Source organism: Ictalurus furcatus, chromosome 2, assembly GCF_023375685.1.
Source record: "Ictalurus furcatus strain D&B chromosome 2, Billie_1.0, whole genome shotgun sequence".
In the NCBI taxonomy this organism is placed as follows: domain Eukaryota; kingdom Metazoa; phylum Chordata; class Actinopteri; order Siluriformes; family Ictaluridae; genus Ictalurus; species Ictalurus furcatus.
In genome coordinates, this window is record NC_071256.1 from 23,966,098 (window position 1) to 23,987,746 (window position 21,649).

A 21,649-nucleotide genomic window follows, 5' to 3' on the forward strand; every position below is an offset into this window, starting at 1 on the left:
CCTCTGATTATATACTTCGCCTATCATTAAAAGGGTCTCTGGCCCAGCTTTGATGCAAGGAATGCACAATAAACAGTTCCTATGTATAATGTCATATAGTCAAGAAATAAGTTAAAACTCACAAAAACAATGTCAATACCTTGGCCTTCCTAAGAAGCTGCTGAAGCTCTTGTTGGGGCAACAAGCCATGGTTTTTGACAAAGGCAGGTATTTCTGGAGGCCTCTGGGCTTCATAATAGACTGTTCCATGAATGTCCATGTAGCGGTGCAGGATGGTGAGAAACTTGTCTTTCCCCTGTAGGAGAGAAAATGGCCAATTCAAATTGAGTTACAAGTACAGCTGTTAAATCCCTGGGTGGAAAACATCATTAAACAAAGCATTCCAGGATGTAGGACATATTGCCCAAAACAGGGTGCCTAAACTGAAAATTGGATTACAAAAGTTGTTTCTAATGTGAGTTCAATGAATGGTGTCAATTAACCATTTTCCGATTTGTATCTCATGATTATAATTGCTAATGAAAATTATTACAGGAATTATGTAAAATTTTTAGGAAGTGTTTTTCTTCAGCATGGGTAGCTAATTGCAGTGACATAATTACATTGGTCAGGTGTCCACATACTTATGGCCATATAGTGTACCATGAATGGAGTATTGGGTATTAAGAAATACTTTGGAATGCATTAATTAATTTTCTGACCTAGGCACATGTGTAAAAACAAGGGCTAGGATCTTCCAGGTACATTGTATTGTATTCCCTTTAATTCCCTTGTGAGCAGTGCAGCACAATGATATTTTTGTAATGACATATAGTTCATTTGATGTCCAGCTGGTTGTCAGAACATACAGCAAATATATATATTATAATATAATGACTTGTGTTACTACATTTTATGTAAATATTTTAGGGGTACTGTAATAAATGCAGAGCATTGCATAAAGTGTGCACATATTTGAGTCTAAATGCATCCATCCATCCATCCATCCATCTTCTATATCGCTTATCCTACTGGGTAGCGGAAAATCTGGAGACTATCCCAGGGAGCATGTAGCACAAGGCAGGGTACACCTTGGACAGAGTGCCAATCCATCGCAGGGCACAATCGCACACACATTCACATACCCATTCACACACTACGGACACTTTGGACATGCCAATCAGCCTACCATGCTGGGGGACTAAACGAGAGTCACACAGGGTCGCAGCGGGAATCGAAATCTCAACCCTGGAGGTGTGAGGTGAACATGCTAACCACTAAGCCATTGTGCACCCGAGTACAAAAACAAATATAAATAATAAGAAATTATTTAAAAACATGCAAGGGATTGAATATAGCAATATCAGGCTAAAGCAAGATTGAAACACATTAAATAAATGAAAAAAAAAAGAAAAATGTGCAAAATGTTGACAGAACGACATGGATTTCACATCTTCCTCTTAGCCATGCAAGGAAAAGGTGATGTGTATAAAAAATTTGGGAGAGATAATCTGACCTTATGTGAAGTGTAAATTTTACTAATAATGCTACTTAAATGTTAACATTATTAACACTGTTATTATGTAAACAAATTGGTTATTTCAATAAGGTGTTAAGATGGATTTACAGTGATGCTTGAAAGTTTGAATTTTCTATATATCTGCATATATATGACCTGAAACATCATCAGATTTTCACACAAGTCCTAAAAGTAGACAAAGAGAACCCAATTAAACAGATGAGACAAAATATATTATATTTGCACATTTATTTATTGAGGAAAATTATCCAATATTACATACTTGTGAGTGGCAAAAGTATGTGAACCTCTAAGTTAGTAGTTAAACTGAAGGTGAAATTAGAGTCAGGGGTTTTCAATCAATGGGATGCCAGTCAGGTGTGAATGAGTGCTCTGTTTTATTTAAAGAACAGGGATCCATTAAAGTCTCATCTTCACAGCACATGTTTGTGGAAGTGCATCTTGGCACAAACAAAAAAAGATTTCTGAGGACCTCAGAAAAAGAGCTGTTGATGCTCAACAGGCTGGAAAATGTTTAAAAAAGGTTACAAAATCTCGAATGAGTTTGGACTCCACCAATCCACTGTCAGAGAGATTGTGTACAAATGGAGGACGATTAAGACCACTGTAACCCTCCCCAGGAGTGGTGATTATAAATTCCTTATTCTAATATTTTGAGATACTGGATTTTTGATTTCCATGAGCTGTAAGCTGTAATCATCAAGATTAAAACAAAAAAAGAGAAAGGCTTGAAATATTTCACTTTATGTGTAATGAACGTAGAATATATGAAAGTTCCACTTTTTAAATTAAATTAAGGAAAAAATGAACTTTCCACAATATTCTATTTTTTTGAGATGCACCTGTATACCCCTGTGAAACAGGAAGTCCTGGTTGAACAATTTACTGTTCCTAGTCACCCAGGTGTGCTAATTTTTTTTTTAAAATATCAATAGGAATATACTTCAAATATATTTTTCTCATATGAATTCATAGGGGTGCCAATAATTGTTGTACACCTATATTTAACAAAGCTTTTTTTGTTATTGATAAAACTGTGCTGTGTTTGCAATTGTTTGATATCCATGAGAGTAGAGTATTTTTGTGAATTTGTTAACAAAAGATCAAATGGTTTAAAAATAAAGACAATTTTTCACAACCTTCTTTGCTCATATTTACCAAGGGTGCCAATATTACTGGAGGGCACTGTAGATTTAAAAAGGTGGTTGTTTATCTAGTGTCACTATCCAGTATCTGATAGAATATTAAGAATAGAATACTTTAGGACTGCAATTGCCACAAATGGTTTTTCACTCAAGTCTCCATCAGTGAACAGACGATAAATTCAATAAAATAGACGTCATGTTAAAACTATAATAAATTTCCTGGCTACAAAATAGTACTTTTTGACCATGTAGTACACAGTTATAGAAGGGAATTATTTATAATCTAACTATCCGCTGTCACCCAGATGAGGATGGGTCCTGTCAAGGTTTTTTTCTCATGTTGTCTTGGGGAGTTTTTCCCTTTCCACCGTTGCCTCTGACTTGCTCATAGAATATAAATATATAAATTCATACATTTAAAATGTATATCCTAAATGTATATATTTCTGCAGAGCTGTTTTGTAACAATGTCCATTGTAAACAGCACTCTAATTGTACAATAACAATGGAACTGTCACATTGTCTATGTTTATAATGCATGTTTACAAAATATTTTTTTTAATTATAAATGTGACATTTTGTAGAGTGATTTTCATGAGATGGTATAAGATGTCATTTGTGTTAAGACATATACTATGTGTAATAACACCTGTGTTAAGCTGTATGCCAATCTAGAGCACACTTAGTAAAAAATAGCATATGATAGGTGCATGACCAAATATTATGCAGTAACACTAATACAGTAGCATATGACATCAAAGGTATTACAGGTTTATGACATGGTTACCTCTGTGTCATGATGCCACTGAAGTGTTACCGAATCTTATTATAATAGTATAATATTGCAGCAGCTGCATCGAACACATCTGGTATTCAATACACAACTTCTCCCACCTCCTTTTTTTCACTTACAGCTGTATTTATGCACACCAGGCCATTAAATGCTAAATTTGTTGTCATCTAACAATTTATTAAATGTCTCACTTACCTCAAGCTGTGGAGAGTGGCAAGAGCAGATGGACATATAACAGAAACAGGAAGAGAAAGGAATTAGTTCTGATCTCATCCTGTTGAGTGACACTGTATAAATGCCTTAGGTGACAGAATGGCCTACAGGTCATAGTTCTTGTGAGGGCATTTGACTGAAAAGATAGTATTGGTCTTCATGATATGAAGACAAGAACAGTCATTTGAATTGCTAAGCATGTTTGAATACTGTCAGAAAAAAAATCAGCGGCATGTCTGTAGAAGTCTGACAGCCAAAGCATGTGTTCTAAGAGAATAAAGTGGGCTGCTTGTCAGCTTTTTGGTAGGAACAGAAGGAGGCATCTTCCTCTGCTGATGTTTACATGATGTTTAATTCTCTTTCTGTCTCTCTCTTTGCAAGCGTTGCGCTTCATCACAACTTGATTAGTGTCACAGTGCTAACTGTATGCTGTCTAAAATGCCACTGCAGCGCAATTCTGTCATTGTGCCTAACAGACTCTGATAGGCAATCTATCTCTATAGTGTGTACCTTTTAGAAGTGCTGAGCCTACTGTGGCCATAAAATGATACACAAGCCTCAAGTCCTCAGGGATGAGTGCCACATTAGAAGCTAAATCTGGCACCACTTACCTGGTAAAAGCGTTTGACAAGTCATCAGAGAGTTATTACCGCAGCAGCCATCGACTCTAGATTTATAACATTCATAAACAGATGCGACTCGAGAGGATGCCTGTGTCTCTGTAGCTCTATAAATCAGGGTGAATAGAGTTCATTATGTTCCTATCAGTCATGAAGCTTTACATGACCGAGGTGACACCCGCAGGCCCTTCACGGTTTATAAAGCATCAAACAGTGTCTTGAGATGAGTGTCCGGGAGATATGAAAAGGAAGATGATCATAAATCCAGTGCCTCTGAATTTTTCACATTGGTAAAATATTCATGAGGAATACTTGCTGTTGTTCAGTGTGTGTGTGTGTGTGTGTGTGTGTGTGTGTGTGTGTGTACGCACTCACCTTCCACATGCTGGCCTCTTTGCCATAGATCACTGCCATATTGTTGACTTTCTCTCTCTGAATGTTGAGCCTCTCCGTGTGGTTTAGTTCTTCAGCAACAAAGCCCATGAAGGAGTTGTCAGGAGTATGTGCTGCATAGGGAAAGAATTGGCAGGTCTTGGCTTTGTAATAAAAGGATTTATATTAAATCCTATAATGCACAAAAAAAATCTGTAGTGCGCAACCCTTTAATGGTTAATATCATGAAGATTACTGATCATGTAATAGTCATGTAATTCACCCTTTGTGCAGGCTGCACCTTCCGGCATGCAGTGTGGATTCAAGCACAAACCCACTTCTGTATATTGTTTTGATTCTAGTCATGTCTCTGTCCCTGCTCTGGTTTATTGCCTTGTTGCCTGTTGACTGTTTTCTCCTGTTTTGTATTAGTTTCTGATCAGTTTGTATATTTAAGCCCTTCTGTTTCTTTGTCTTGTTACAAGGTCTTATAGAACTTTTCTATCGATTAAGTTCTGGAGCTGTGTTTTTCGCACATTTCTGGTTCCAGTTCTACGTTTTTGATTCTTTTAATTTCCTGAATTTTACTATGCCACGTAATTCCTCCTTAGCACACACTGTGCGTTCGGGTCTGCAGCGCAGATTCAAACACAAACATGCTTCCCTGTCTTTTGTTTTGATTCTACGGTAGTCCGGCTTTTCAGTCAATTAAGTTCCAAGCCATGTTTTCCCCGCATTTCTGGTTCCAGTTCTGCATTTCTGATTCTTGTCATTTCCTGGTTTTTGATTGGTGCCTGTGCCTTGACTACGAATATTTATATGCCTTTGTTAACATTGTCTGCCTGTTCTCTGACCCAGCTATGGTTTTTGACAATGATTTTTGGTCTGTTCTCAAGAAAAGCCATGCTGATCTCACCTGCCTCTCCATCTCTACATTGCACATTACAGACAGAATGATGTATGCAAAATGTCTATCATTTAACCCCCAGATGAAAACAAAACAAAACAAGAGAGCATAGTTTATTATGAAAACAATGAGGGAAAGATACTGAACGGTCACCAGTTTAATTATAAAAATAATTATTTTTAAAATCATGTTAATTTTATTGACATTTTTCATATACACCTACATATTGAAATATCACTCCTCTAGGACCATGGAGCAACATACAAGACAATACAGCACCTCTGGACATAGACTGGCACAGAGCTGCTGTAAGGCAGTGTACAAAACAATAAATACAGCAGAGGTGACTACACAGAACAAGAGCAGCATTGGGATAACTTAGAGAGCATAATTGTGCAAAGCTGAACAGAATGACAAGGCAAACTGCAATGTTGTTGTTACTTTTTTTCCAAAGCAAGATGTCTGGGCTCTTTTCATTTAATATTTAAATCACTGAACTATCGACTAAATCACTGGCTCAGACTGCAATACGCACACAAGCAAAATACAAACACGCAGCTGTGACCATGAACACTTGCTCTGCTTCTCTGTGGAATTGTATTCCGCTGAACTGCCAGTATATACACCTTGGGCATGAATTACTAGCAGCTGCAGCCCAGTGAGCTACAAACTCACACACTCAAAACACAGACAACTGTCTGGCTCAGTTATACCTAACCATTTAAAATTTGCTCTCCCACAGTGCTGACAAAAAAAACAAAAAAACAACAAAAAACAATATCCCTACTTACGGAACATAGTCATGTACTGTCTGCAGTTGAGGTTCCAGTAGCCCCAGTTGGTCCGGTAGCCATGCAGGGTGGCGTATTCCTCATGGTTATATGCTGGCTCAGTACCAAATGTGTCAATCACTCGGATATGACATCTGTCAGAAACAATGATATGGATGCTGAGACCAGTTCAAATGACAACAGTTTGTGTATGGAGTCCCAGTACTAATATAACAGCAGAATATTTCACACCTTCACATCTTGGAGTACCATGGTCACTAAAGAAAAGGACTGCCTCAGTATAGAGAAAAGTGAATTCAGATTGGCATTTCAGAACAGCGATCAATTTGTATGAATCTGACAGTATCATGATATAAGTGAAATGCATCATTCCTAATTTTACACCAAAGATCAGAAGTTCAAACCAGTCCTCTTTCACACCTCCATAAATGCTCAATGTGACCATTTTTGCCCATTCAGCCTTGCTGAAATTTTACACTATTATCATATAAATTAAAGATGCTGAAAATAAAGTGTTCAAAGACAGATTATATTATGAGCTGTCTGCTTCCTATCTGGCAAAAGGGTCAAAGTATTAAAGACAGATTAGGTGTTATGACTGCACTGTTAATTTAAAGAGTACACTGTAAAAAAAATACTGTAAAATTTACAGTAACTTATTGACCACCTGAGGTGCCAGTAAAGTGCTGTAAAATTTACAGTAAACAAATACAAGGTATGTTTTACTTAAATAGTATAATATAACACATAATCCAGTATATTTCCTCAATGCAGAATACAAGAGCTGAAGGGTCTGGACTAGGTCCCAAATATGGCAGTTTGGTGGTGCTGGGATTTGACCACACAACCGTTTGACTGTAACACAAAGTCTTAACCACTGAGTCACCTCAATTAGCTTTATTATAACACATTCAACCAGTGAATCAACCACTTCTACTGTTGAAATAACTGCCCAAAAAGATTGCATTGAATGATAGCAAACTAGTTATGCTAATTGTGGTGGCTCAGTGGTTAAGGCTTTGTGTTACAGATCAGAACGTCATGTATTTAAATCCCAGCATTGCTCAGTTGTATCCTGCATCAACCAAATGAGCTAAAATACTGGATTATGTGTTACTTCATACCATGTAAAATTTTACTGCATATATTTAACCCAGGGTGCCAGTACATTACTGTTAATTCTACCGTTTTTATTTTTAAATAACACATCACAACATCAGGAAAAAGCAAAAAGAAATCTTTTTGTTGTTGTTATATAATTGTGAGTCAGCCATAGTCATGTAAAGATAGTCATGTCTGTGTGTGTGTGTGTGTGTGTGTGTGTGTGTGTGTGTGCTCAGGAGCCAGTTTGAAGTCTAGGTAAACTCTCATTCGGTAATGCCTGGAAGAAACCAGTGCTAGAGCAAATTAAATCTGCTAGCAAGTAACATGAAAGGCAGTGTGGAGGCGTGAGTTATAAAATAAGAATGTTTTTCTCTCTCTTTTCAGTAACACTTTTTATGTATCCTGTATTTACAAAGATTATGACTATGTTTACCACTTCTTTTTGAATTAGTCATGTTTTTTATTTAACTTGTCTCAAACAGCTCAAATAAAGCACTATAGTTAAATCACTATTAATTATAGGGTCATGGGCTTCTACTCGTATGACTGATGATCACATAATTGTAAAACACTGAATATTTTATGTACGTGAAAGAGTCAGACTTTTTTGAATCCATTTATAAACTATATATATGTAATATACACACACACACACACACACACATATATATATATATATATATATATATATATATATATATATATATATATATATATATATATAAACACACACACGCACACACACATTCACTTGACACTTTAATGAACACCTGTACCTGCTGATTCATTAATTATCCAATCAGTAATCATGTGGCAGCAGCATGATGCATAAAATCATGCAGATACAGGTCAAGAGCTTCAGTTAATGTTCACATCAAACTTCAGAATGGGAGAAAATGTGATCTCATCTGACCTTGCTGATGAATGAGGTCAGAGGAAAATGGTCAAACTGATTCAAGCTGACAGAAAGGCTATGGTAACACAAATAACCAGTCTTTACAACCACGATGAACAAAAGCATTTCAGAATTAAAAATTCCTACTTGTGTGTGAACTTCTACTTCTAAAACACTAGAAACTTTTATTTTTCTAGTTGAAAACTTTATAATTAAGTGGAAGAGAGTATAGAGTATATTTGGTTGCTAAAATGTCCATAAATGTCAGTACCATTCATTATGCACCCACATATCCATGACTAAGGTGCAAGTACATATTTTTAATTACTGGTGACATGTAAAGTCATCTAGGAATGTATTATAATACCTTATGAGACATTATTGGAGTTTATGAATATAGTAAAATCATGAGTAATAAATAACAACACTTGTGGATACAGGCTTTGTAGAACATTAAAAAGACCCCCTTATGTGCTGTTTAAACAGGTGGAGCCTTAACCCTGGGCCCTAAAGTTGCAATGAACACCTACTGTTGACGTTTTCCTTGGTTAGGGCTGTTTGGCTGTGTTCATCTTTATTGTCCTAATTAATCAAAGCATGGCTCAGGCTCACTGCACCAGAGCATTATCAATGAAATTAAATATGCAGCTCAAGAAAAACTGAAATGGAGACATGATTCACAATAAAACAGAAATTAGCCTGAATCTAAAGACTAAATGGATTTTAAACACATGACAAATCCGGGTCCTTTATCCGCCACTTTATCTCCTAGAGACATTTGATTAAAATTTTTTATTTTTTTTTTGCAATTCCATTATCCAGAAGACATCCAGTAATAGAGTTACCAAGAATTAAAACTGCAATGATTTATGCATGAAGCAGTTTTGGCATGAGTTGCACAAATATTATTCATAATGTATGAATCAACGTTTAAGATAACATTACTCAGGGTTGCTTCTGAGGGCATCGTTGAGTAAGTGTCTTGCTGTCATCATTACTTAGCTTACTGAGCTGCTCTTTAGAGCAGATTGCAGAGACAAATCTTTAGCTGAATGTCTAGGGAGTGTGTGACAAGGTGTCATGCTGAGCAGTTTCTGATTTATATACTTTCATCACTGCATGATGAAACAGGCCTATATTCCATACACTTTTACCTGTCACAGCAAAAGAGCTGTTTTAGGATCTATTTTTCCCACTTAACATTACTGTATATGCTAATGTTCTAACAGACAGCATCCCAAATATGGGTCATTATGTCAGTGATATTTCACTGCTTTAGTGCAGACTAATAGTGAAATGCAGTTCTAAGCTACACTATATGGTAAGTTTGTGGACACCAGGGGCATCACTAGACCCTTTTACATTTTCCTGTGCCCCAGTAAAATGTTCCTGATAAATTATTGTCTGATGAGGTAGATTACAGTAGATACATCGCCTTTCCTATTCATTGAACGTTATCATTTACTTCATTATAATAATTTAAAACATGAAGGCATATTGTAACACCAGCTGAAGTGAAAATATCCTGTGCATCCTCTTCAATCATTCACCTCGCCCCTTCGCTGTGCTCCTCCTCTCTTCACTTTTCCCTGTGGAAACCTCGACATGCAATCAGACAATAATTCATAATGCGACATTGCAGCTTAGAGAGGTAACTATCATTCAAATGCTTATCGCTGTGTTAATGAGTAGTATGTGAATTTGCCCCCAGACCCCCTTCGAAATTTTTAAGTACTTCTGGGGCTGTGCCCCAGTAGTGATCAAACTCTAGAAATGGACCTGGCAGACACCTGACTATCACGCCCATGTGTGGGTCTTCCCTAAAACTGTTGCCACAAAAATCTGTCTAGGATGTCTTTGTATTCTAAAACATTACAATTTCCATTCACTGGAACTAAGGGGCCAAGCATGTTCCAGCATGACTATCCTGCTGGCAATCCACAAAGACATGGTTTGCCGATGTTAGAGTACAAGAATGCAAGTGGCCTTCAGTGCCCTGTCCTCAACAATACTGAACACCTTTAGGATGAACTGAAATGCCGATTGCAACCCAGGCCTCTTCACATGACATCAGTGCCTGACCTCACTAAAGCGCTTGTGGCTGAATGGGAAAATCCCCCACAGGCATGCTCCAAAGTCTAATGGAAAACTTTCCCAGAAGAGTGTCATAACAGCAAAGGAGGAATGAATCTGTGATGGCATATTCAATAAACACATGTGCGTGTGATGGTCAGGTGTCCACAAACCTTTTGGCCATGTAGTGTATCAGGAATCAAAGTTCTGAGGTCTAAGATGGCAAAAATCTATGGCAGCAAAATCCATATTTATTTTTAAATATTGCCTACACTTCAAAAGTTCAAAAGCTCTTATTACAACCACAAGAAATTTAGAAAGTGAATTTTTGACCAGATATCAAAACACACATAGCCTTTGATTTTATAAGGATCTGTCTACGGTGTTATGGATAACTCATTAAAAAGACTTCTTTAGTCTTATTAATAGCATACAGACTGAATGACTGACTTATTTTCTGAGGGCAGCTATTTCTATTACTATAGAAAACTGCAGAGGAATGGAGACAAGGGTAATACTTAAGATTTCTGTAGATATCCACAGTAATTGAGAGAGAAAAAATCTGCAAAAACAGGAATGAACTTTTTGGCATTCCCCCAAGATGCTAACACTGAAGTAATGCTAATACAATGCTGAACATAAGGCAGTTAGTAAGGCTGATTTTGCACCAGACACAGTAAGGCACTGCACAGTGGCACCCTGCCCAATACACTTCCATGATAATCAACGTGGCCTTTTACACCAGACATTGTCACTCTTATGCACATTTTTTTTTCTCGTTTGAGTTATATATTTATGCTGACATATGTGCATGATATATGTATGACATATTGTACAGTGCATGCCAATAAACTAAACATTACACTTTTATATTTCAGTTTTATTCTTAATGCAGCAGCACTAGATCCATGTGCAGCTCCTAATTCAAGGTTTATACAGTATATAGGTAATATAATTGACAAATGTTTTAAAGTACAATTCTAATACTTTCTACTTTAATAAGATAAAGGTATTACTGCAATACTTTACTGATTTGTATTACATTTATGTTGGCACAGAAAGATGTATAGATAGTACAGATGGATACTCCATTATATACTGGATACTAAAGTCTAGCAATGTATTATAAGAATGATAAATAATGACAGAAATATTGTCAAATATTTAGACACAGTAGTGTTTAACAGATCGTTTTAAATAGTGAAACAAATTGTAGATGAATACACAAATCATTTATAGGATGAAATGCACTCACTGTCCACTTTAATAGAAACACCTGTACACCTGCTCATTTATGCAGTTTTCCAATGAACCAATCATGTGGCTGCAGTACAATGCATAAAAGCATGCAGATAAAGAGCTTCAGTTCATGTTCACATCAAACATTAGAATGAAAAAGAAGTGTGATTTCTATAACTTTAACCGTGGTATGGTTGTTGGTCCCAGATGGGCTGGTTTGAGTATTTCCCAAAGTGCTAATCTCCTGGGATTTTCACACATAACAGTCTCTAGAGTTTACACAGAATGGTGCGAAAAACAAAAACATTCAGTGAGCGACAGTTCTGTGGGTAGAAGTGCCTTGTTGATAAGAGAGGTCAAAGGGAAATGACCAATGACAGTTGAAGATTAGAAAAAAACTCACCTGGTCTTTTTCCAGTCTTCGACTGTCCAGTTTGGGTGAGTCTGTGTCCATGATAGCCACAGATTCCTGTTCTTGGCAGACAGGAGTGAAACCTGATGAGGTCTTCTACTGTTGCATCCCATCCACTTCAAGGTTTGATGTGTTGTGAATGATGAGATGCTTTTCTCCTCACCATGGTTATAAAGAGTGATTACATGAGTTACTATATCCTTCCTGGCAGCTTGAACCAATCTGGTCATTTTCATCTGACCTCTCTGATCAACAAGGTGTTTCCACCCACAGAACAGTTGCTCACTAAATGTTTTTTTTAGTTTTTTTTTGCACCATCATGTGTAAACTCTAGAGACTGTTGTGTATGAAAATCGCAGGATATCAGCAGTTTTGGAAATACTCAAACCAGCCCATCTGGTGCCAACAACCATGCCGTGGTTAAAATCACAGAGATTCTGATGTTTGGTGTGAACATTAACTGAAGCTCTTGATCTGTATAGGTGTTTGTATTAAAGTGGATGCTGAGTGTATACTGTACCTGTATATACAGTAATAGGGTGGTGTTAGGCCATGTGGGGGCAAGTTGGGGATGGTGTAGGAATATGGGATGATGGGGTGGGGACAGTGTTCGAGAGCATAGGGACAGTCAGGGGTCATGTATATACCATGGTGATTTGCATCAATGACACTGTGTCTGTGTTTCTCTGAGTGTATTAGCTGTGCAATACATTTTTATTACCTTTATTATTAATTCATTCCCATTAAACATTTAATTAAAATATACATGAGTTTTAAAGAGTTTATAGCTGAGCCTAACTAGATCGTGTCACATCTTCTGGGTTTCCATCTCCCAGGAGCCGCAGACTGCCACGCCCCCTTCTTTGTCAACCTACACAAGTTCACCAGCTCACTACTCACACTCACCTAAAATACGTCTCAGTTTATCCTGCCTTCAAGTCCTGTGGGAAATATTGTAAATGAGGTAAATGCGCATTGTGAATGTCACCTCAATATTGTAATTACTACTTGGGAACTCAAATTTTTCTTTGAGTTGTGACGTTCCGAGTTAATGAAAAAAAGTTATGGTGGCTGCCAATACGAATGTGGTGTCTACAGCATTTAGTAATATTTTAGTGATACTTTTACATGTTAAATGTTCAGTTCTTATTTACTTTCAGCAAGGTAAATGTCTTGTCATTTTTGCTAATTTTGCCTGATTATTTCACTTAAAAGTTTTGTGTGTACTTCTGTACTTCTGAGGGAAATTACCTACATTCTCAAAAAAAAAAAAAGAAAGGCAAAAGAAAATACAGACATTAAAAGTTCCCCCACTGTTACCCACAGTAATTCCCTATGATAAAGGGTTCCAAAAAGAAGCATTTTAGGAAGCTACTGACCCGAACATCTATCCAAAAACTAAAAGGTCTTTTAAGAGTGAACACTATATCATTATTTTTTTGCTCAGAGATGGTCTGGCTGTAGATCATTACTTACATGAAATTACTTGACACATGATATCTCAAAGCATAGCAGAACCAATCATTAGCGCAAGACAGGAATCATCTAAACATGAAGGGTGATTAATAACATAGATATAACGGACACACGGACACACACACACACACACACACACACTAACCTGTGCTTTTTGAGGGAGAGGCCCATGTGTTGCTTCATCTGCTGCAGTCCATGGTAATCGGTGTAGATGAGGTCAAAGGGCAAAGGTCCTCGCAATGGGCAACTTCCTCTTCCTGGGGGAACACCAAGAAACCTGGGAGAAAAAGTTTAATAAAAAAAAAAAAAAAAAAGCACGTCTTATAAAAGAAGTGCTAAGTGTGTGCTTATGGAACCAAAAGAGAGCTGATAAATAGCCCACAAAAAGTCCTGATAAACAGATCTATTACAGTCTTTGTAGTGGAGGTAAAGCAGGCCATTAGCAAAGTGCAAATACTATGTGCACATGCACTAACACAGCAAAATCCAAATCAAAAAGAGCATGGAGCCGCTGGAAGAGCTCTTTTGTCATGCCACTCTCTGTGGATGTTTAATATAGTTATGAATATGTAGTCTCTTGAAAGCACCAAGGCACACAGACAGGCAATCTGTCTGCAGGCACTAATGCACATAGAAAGAAGGACTTTGTACTGTTCCAAAATAATAATAATAATAATAATAATAATAATAATAATAATAATAATAATACACCTGTTATATAGTGGATATAAAAAGTCTACACAAACCGTTTATAATGGCAGGTTTTTGTGTTGTAAAAAAATTAAACCAAGATAAATCATGTCACAAGCTCTTCTACCTTTATTGTGAAATTGAAACCTATAAATTAAGGTATAAATTAAATACAAACATTACAGTATAAATTAAAATGTACAATAACCTGGTCACATAGGTGTGCACACCCACAACCTAATATAGTACTTTGTTGAAGCACGCTTTTATCACGGCATTCAATCTTTTGTGGTAAGAGTCAGTCAGTTTGGCACATCTTGACTTTTTTCCCCAGCATAAGCATTCAAACTATGTCAAATTGGCTGGGCATCCCCTGTGCACAGCCCATTTCAGGTCACCACATAGATTTTTGATTGGATTTAGATCTGGACTGCTAAACCTTGATCTTGTTTTGGTAAAGACATTCCTTTGTTTATCTGGAGGTTTTCTTTGGGTCGTTGTTGAATTTGAGAGATTGTCACGAATAGGGAACAACGAGAACTTGCCAGAAATTGCTGCAAATTTTTATTTTAATGTTGCTGTACGCCTCTTGGCAGCCTCCTTGACCAGTTTTCTCCTGATCTTCTCAGCAATTTTAGAGGGATGTCCTTTTCTTAGTAGTGTTACTGTTGTGCCATATTTTCTCCACTTGTTGATTATTGTCTACAGTGTTCCATGGTAGATCTGATGCCTTGGAATTTTTTTCCCTCAAAAATGTACAGAGTGGGAGCATGTGCGTGCATGTGCGAAGAACTGAGACCGGAAGTCACATTATTCAACCACACTGCAACATCAGTTGACAGAATCCATTTAAACAGTTATTGCATTTACTGACTGTCACCGGCCCAACAAAAGGAGACCACTAGGAACTGTTCAGATTCTCCCAATTACCCATCCTGCAGTATGACTATAAGCAAGCAACCTGTCAGTGCATGATAAAGCTCTATCCATCAAAACACACACACACACACATTAGCAGTGATGTAATTCTCTTTTTCAGCTGACAGTAAAAGGACTTTGGCTATGTCCTATGGAGAGAGAGAGAGAGAGAGAGAGAGAGAGAGAGAGCGCAATTTTGGCTGTTATTTGTTTTCTCATAATTCTGAGCAGAGGCAGATGGTACCAGAGAAAATACATAATCCAGTACTGAGTTGCTCCTGAAATGAATACTGATCACTCTTTGGAGATTCATGCATGATGGTGCCCACATATATCCTTCTCCTTCTACTGCAGTAAATAAAAGGAAAAGCAATAGATACACTTCCTGAGACTCGGACTATGCTGTTGCGTTTATGGCTCATTTCAGCTTGCTGTTTGTAATTATTTATACCTGATAACTGTGGGAAATTGGTGTACTGTGTGGCTATAGAATACAAGACGCAAGTACAAAAGCTCAGTGTGTTTTATCATTGTCAAAGTCTATAGCAGGGGACAGAGCACAAGTAGGCAGCATCAAAAGGATAATCCATATTTATAAATCAGGAAAAAACTGAGGGTCCAAGAACCAGGAAATGACCTAACTAGGAAACAAGACACTGTGAAACAAAGCTGAGAATTTATAATAGACATACACGATCAACTTCTAATGAGACGACAAACCAGCAGGGTATGTATAGGGTGTTCCAAAAGTCTTCATACACAGGGGAAAGTTCCACTTTTTAGCAAAATGTCTTCATATATATATATATGTATATGTGTGTGTGTGTGTATATATATATATATATAATGTATATATATAATGTATATGTGCATGTGTGAAGGAGGTGGCTGAGCATCTAATGAATTCTGGTCTTTCATCTTCACATACTTTCACATAAGTACTGCCTGACTAAATAAAATTAACACCTTAAACTCCCAACACTCACAATCACTCTTGACATATTGTTACAGTACATACTGTTTTTGCTGGTTTCCAACAGTCATTGATTAATTCATAGCAGCTACTGAATTATATAGTTTAAGAAGAATGATTAGTCAAGGTTTAATGGGTTATGCATATTTATTAAATCAGCCTGATGAAAATCACTGTATGTATGCATTACAACACAAAACACTACACAAACATACCATGAGTAAGATACTTGGATGGAGGCCTTGTTCTAAAATTTCTGACCTTTTACTTATTCGTCATTCTAATTAATCCTGTTCTAATGCCAGCTTTGCGGGTTTTTCAGCGCTTTGCATTTTCATCTGTTAGCACTATTAAAATAGTTACAATGACTATTTGTATAAAATGACTAAACCAACACAGGCTGGAAAATAGTTTTCTTTATTCCCCAGACAGATATGTTACTGCATAAATGTCCTATATTCACACACAGGATCATTTAATGGTGGCCAACTGAGAGACTATTCGCCTCGTAGTCATGTTAGCATTTATTTAAAAAAAAAAAAAATGAACATTGTATTTAGTTTATATCTGTGTGAAGGGTGCTGGCCAAATGAGTGTGTGTGTGTGTGTGTGTGTGTGTGTGTACGTATATATATATATATATATATATACACACACTAGTCACACACTGTTGCCAAACTTCATAACAAATTAAAAAAGCCTGGAAGTGTTGTGGACCAACCGAGATGTGGACGTCCATGCTCATCCACTGATGAAGGCAAACCGATTTGGTGCTGGCAAACATAGTCCCCCTATGTATGGAGAATTTTGGGACACCCTGTATAACCATATGCTCGACATTATGCATGTTCTCCATGTCAGCCCTGATCATGATCTGTTCAATTAATAATCTGCTGAATCCTGGAATGTATGTGAGCTGAATACAGAGGCAGAATTTTTTCTAATGTATGATAATTAATAGATATTTGATTGTAAGCGTGCCATTTCACACAGAGAGAATGAAATGTGTGATAATGAGCAGCACAGTGCAGCACTTAGCTAGAAATGTTTACACATTCCCAAAACTGCTGTGGCTGCCTGGTGGCTTTAATGAGATGTATACTAATCCCAGGATACATTCGGAGAATTTGAATTTGCATAAAATGTGCTGCTATACCAGGATAAATCTGAAACTGAACTATACACATTGACAGAACACTGTAATAGAACAAGATCTGGGGTGGAAAAATTCTACTGGGAGGACGTGTGTGAGTTCACTAAAGGCTGACTTGCAGCACATCTTAGAATTTACAAGCAAGTGCGAGCAAGTTGTAGTCGAGGGCTACTGGCTATTTTCAGATGTAGATTGAGGATCAACCTCATGCTGAGAAGAGAATGAGCTATGCTGTTGCACAAGGAAGGATCTCTCTCTCTCTCTCTCTCTCTCTCTCTCTCTCTCTCACACACACACACACACGCACACACACGCACACACACACACACACTACAGATACATCCATTGATTGTTCCAAGTAGCTCAGTTCAATTGTGTCTTGGTAAATCCAGCCCAAAGTGCTAGAAAGTACAGAGCTCCACCACAACAGAAAGAACTCTATTCACAGTAATAGGAGCAGACTTTTCAATATTGATTCCATACATATATGTATCTCTGTGTGTGTGTGCGTGTGTGTGTGTGTGTGTTTAATGGATGTACGGGCACTGAGCCAGACCTTAGGTTGTTATATCTTGGTCTGTTAAAAGGTGACTTATTAGCTCTATTCATACACTGTGCCACAGTTTCCCAAAGGAAAAGGACACCAGCTGAATGAGAGAGAGAGAGAGAGAGAGAGAGAGAGAGAGAGAGAGAGAGAGAGAGAGAGATTCATTTTTGTGAAGTCAGTCTGAAATCGCCAAAATAAAGGGGTTTACACAAACACATGCACAGATGCCATGAAGGGCTTTAGTCCCTGCATTTTTGCCCTCCTGTACCAGTGGGTGGTTGTCAACAAAATCAAGAAGTATGATCTTCAATTACGTTGAGATTATGCTGCATTTTGGGAAAAGAAAAAAAAACCCCAACAACTCTAATATGACTAGACTGAACAGAACACCAGCTGAATGTATTGTTAAAACCATGTTAAAACTCTGCTAATGCATGGCAAAATGTTTTTCATTTATCTCGTGTTATATCCGAACCTGTGTTATTACGAATGTTCCTTGAGTCTTGGCACACCAAAATGTTTGGGTCTATGTTAATAGATTCCAGCCTGGATAAGACACAGCTAAAGAATGTTGAAGGAACAGTTTGTAATTCCCTAAAGCACAGTTATAGAGAAGCTTCAGCTGCATGTGTGTCAAGGGTTCATTATCATTTGAGTGATTAGCTCAGACGACCTTGTGTTTAATAGCTGCTAACTGACTAAAGCAGATATGCAACCACTTCTCACTGAACTTTCAATATCCCATTGTGACTTTCCAGTAGATAAGGAAAAAAACGCAGAGGAGCTGTAGCTCAAATAACTGTCTAGATGTATTTTTAGTCTAGAGGATCCTTACATCACCAATTACAAAAGAACTTTCTGAATGATAGCCTGCTGGAATGATTTGGCAAGGTCTTATAAAACTTCAAACAATTTATTTTATTTGTCAAACCAAATGTTGTGCTTGTTCTCCAGTAGTGGATCACAGAAGAGGTGTTTCGCTCAGCTCACAATTCCACAACCAATTCCAATGATGTCAAATAGTTTTTCACTTGAAGAATGATGTAATAGATAATAAAAGACTGTTGCATTTAGAAGTGTGCTCAATTACTACAAGACTAGAACTACTAGAAGACAAGAATTCAAAGAGAGCAAGTAACGAAAGAGCTACTGTTAGCTCTTAATTTCTGCAATTCTCCCAACAAATAGGTGTTATGCAGGGTATCAGAACATAATCCAGCTCAGAAAGTTGTCTGGAAGTGTGTACTTTTTCTAAATTTAATTTGATATTTTTCCTTACTCTTGTTCTAGCCCTGCCATCCCTGGTCAAAAAAAATCTAGCTTGGTCTGACGAGTTAACAGCTGCCTAGCATAGACTGAGCTGGTCATGCTGGTACACAATCTTTCCCAGTTGATAAGTAGTGGTGTGTGGAAACCTACTGAATTGCAGTTTTTTTTTTATTCTATCTGTCTATCTATATACTAAATATAATATTATATTTTTAGATTATAAAGTATGTATAAATATATATATATATATATATATATATATATATATATATATATATATATATACACACTAAATTTAATAAGAATCTAAATTACTGATTAAACTAATCAGTTAATGTTTGTGATTTTCTAGTTGTCTTACTGTTCTATTATTTTCTTTAAAAATAAATAAATACATATACATATATACAGTAAGTTAAAATCTACAAAGTTAAAATGTGTGTGTGAGTTAAAATCCCAGCACCACCAAGCTGCCACTGTTCAGCCCTGAGCAAGAAGCTTAACGTTCAACTGCATCCCGTCTAAGCTTTGTATAGAAGCATCAGCCAGGTCAGATAAATGTAAATGATACAAACAAAAGGCCATGTGCCTCTTCTATGGACACTATTAACAATAGCAAGAATAGCTAAACTTACGGTTATTCAAGGTGTGCATCAATGCACATTCCTTTAATAGTACAAATTTCACAATAACAAAATTAATAATAAATCTTTTCATGTATCACCAATGAGAGAGCAAACAGGTGACACAGCATGCTGTTTTATATGCTACCCATGTGAGGTCATATTCATGAGGTGACAACACTGCTTTTGATGACTCTGTAACACCCGTTGCCTTTAACACCCTTCTGATGGATAAATATAAAGACTCTCGGAACACAGTCGTGCATGATATTAGCTCTGGGTTTATTTCTTTGTTCATTTCTTTTGAGACTGTGTCAGCATGAAAAAGTCTCCCTAAAGAAGGCCTAAGGATATATAGCCTGTCATGGAACATAGATCCTGGCAGCACAAGCTTAGACTGACACATTTTAAAATGTGGCTGTGTGTTCAGACACTGCAGTTACTGAGAATTTGTAATAGTTGAAATAACATACGTTTTCAAAATGCCTCTTTTTCTCCTTCTCATGTCCTCTGGCTGTGGGTGGAGGATGAGAACCCAATGGGGAGAAGAAACAGACAAACAGACAGCATCAGTTTGCTGGTCTGCTGTCTCAGACACATCCATGAGCTTTAGATCTGTCGCAGAGAGGATGTGTGGGCTGGCATGCTGTCAGGCATTTCAAATACAATATAACTAACTTACATGAGTCAGGCAATAGACATATTTAGTATGACATATTATATGTCATACTAAATACAAGAAAGTTTAACAAAAGGGTTTGCACAATTGCAGTAGAGATTACTGTACTGAACCACCTAATCTGGTTATCAAGACTAATATTAATTTTTCACTTTAATTACTTTCCAGGAAAAGCATGCGCTATTTTTGGTGCAACTCTCTTTAAAAAGAGAGTTTTGCTAACTCAAAGTTATTTTCAACTGACTATTTTATGAACATGTCATTTGAAATAAATTTTTCATTAAAAAAAATTAAAAATTCTAGTCTCTGTTTAGTCTCGGTAGGCTGGGAGGTCAGTTAGCAAATCCAGATGGATGAGTTGTGTGCTGAGCTGAGATCATTCCCACAACAATTTAAAAACAAGTGTGTGCAAAATAAGAAACTTAAAAATGTCCCCCATCTTTTGTGAATAATTGATTCGCAAATCCCACATTGACTTCAGATAGATTTGAGAAGCAGTCATCAGTGAAATGACGGGAACACAAATGAAAATCGGAGTTGAACTGCTGTGGCATCATTTTAAAATGAATTCTAACCACTGACTCTTTACATCCTCATCCTTTGGGAGTCCATGCAAAGTGGTTTTGCTTTTGCAGTGCAGAAAAGAAATGTCTTCTAGACATGAACCTAACTCTTTCAGGACGCAACTACTGTAGTGTAGTGTTTGAGGGAGGGTCAAAGTACATGTTGTTTGCAAGCAGCCAATGAGGACTAGAGGAATTTTTTTTTTCTCTGTTACAAACCTACCTAGTGTCACGTTTCAAAGGTGGAGACGGATACAGGTGCAGAATTTCAAACATTTAATAAAGAAACAAACAAAATACACAAGACACTAAGACAAAACACTGCAACAGAGACAAAGGTATTATAAAACAAACGTGAGACAAAGAAAGCAGTGAAAACTGTGGCTATATACAAGAGTGCTCGTTAACCAGAAAGTGATTCAGGTGCAGGTGGTCATGTGACTGATGAGTACGGTGCAGTGGCTACTGGGAACTGAAGTTCAGAGTTCCTTCTCTGATACATGACACCTAGATTAGTACAGGAAATAAGTCTGGAATTACTAACAACTCATTTCAGCTGTTCAGAATCGGTTCCTTCTTTTGGGAGTCGTGCATTTTGATTTTTGTAACTTTGCAGACTTTTTACATTCACAAACAGCTCCATAACACACTATAGGAAAGGTAATATCTGAAAAA

General features: G+C 37.1%; 1 protein-coding gene across 1 annotated transcript in view; it reads right to left on the reverse strand.

Moving 5' to 3' along the window:
• LOC128617545 (alpha-1,6-mannosylglycoprotein 6-beta-N-acetylglucosaminyltransferase B) overlaps window positions 1-21,649 on the reverse strand; it is a 50,350-nt gene that overhangs the window by 9,922 nt on the left and 18,779 nt on the right. Inside the window, exons 3-6 of the mRNA XM_053640707.1 lie at window positions 13,705-13,836; window positions 6,361-6,494; window positions 4,666-4,796; window positions 140-295 (exon numbers count right to left, since the gene is read on the reverse strand). Coding sequence (XP_053496682.1) covers window positions 140-295; window positions 4,666-4,796; window positions 6,361-6,494; window positions 13,705-13,836 — 553 coding nt within the window. The remainder of the gene's footprint in view (window positions 1-139; window positions 296-4,665; window positions 4,797-6,360; window positions 6,495-13,704; window positions 13,837-21,649) is intronic.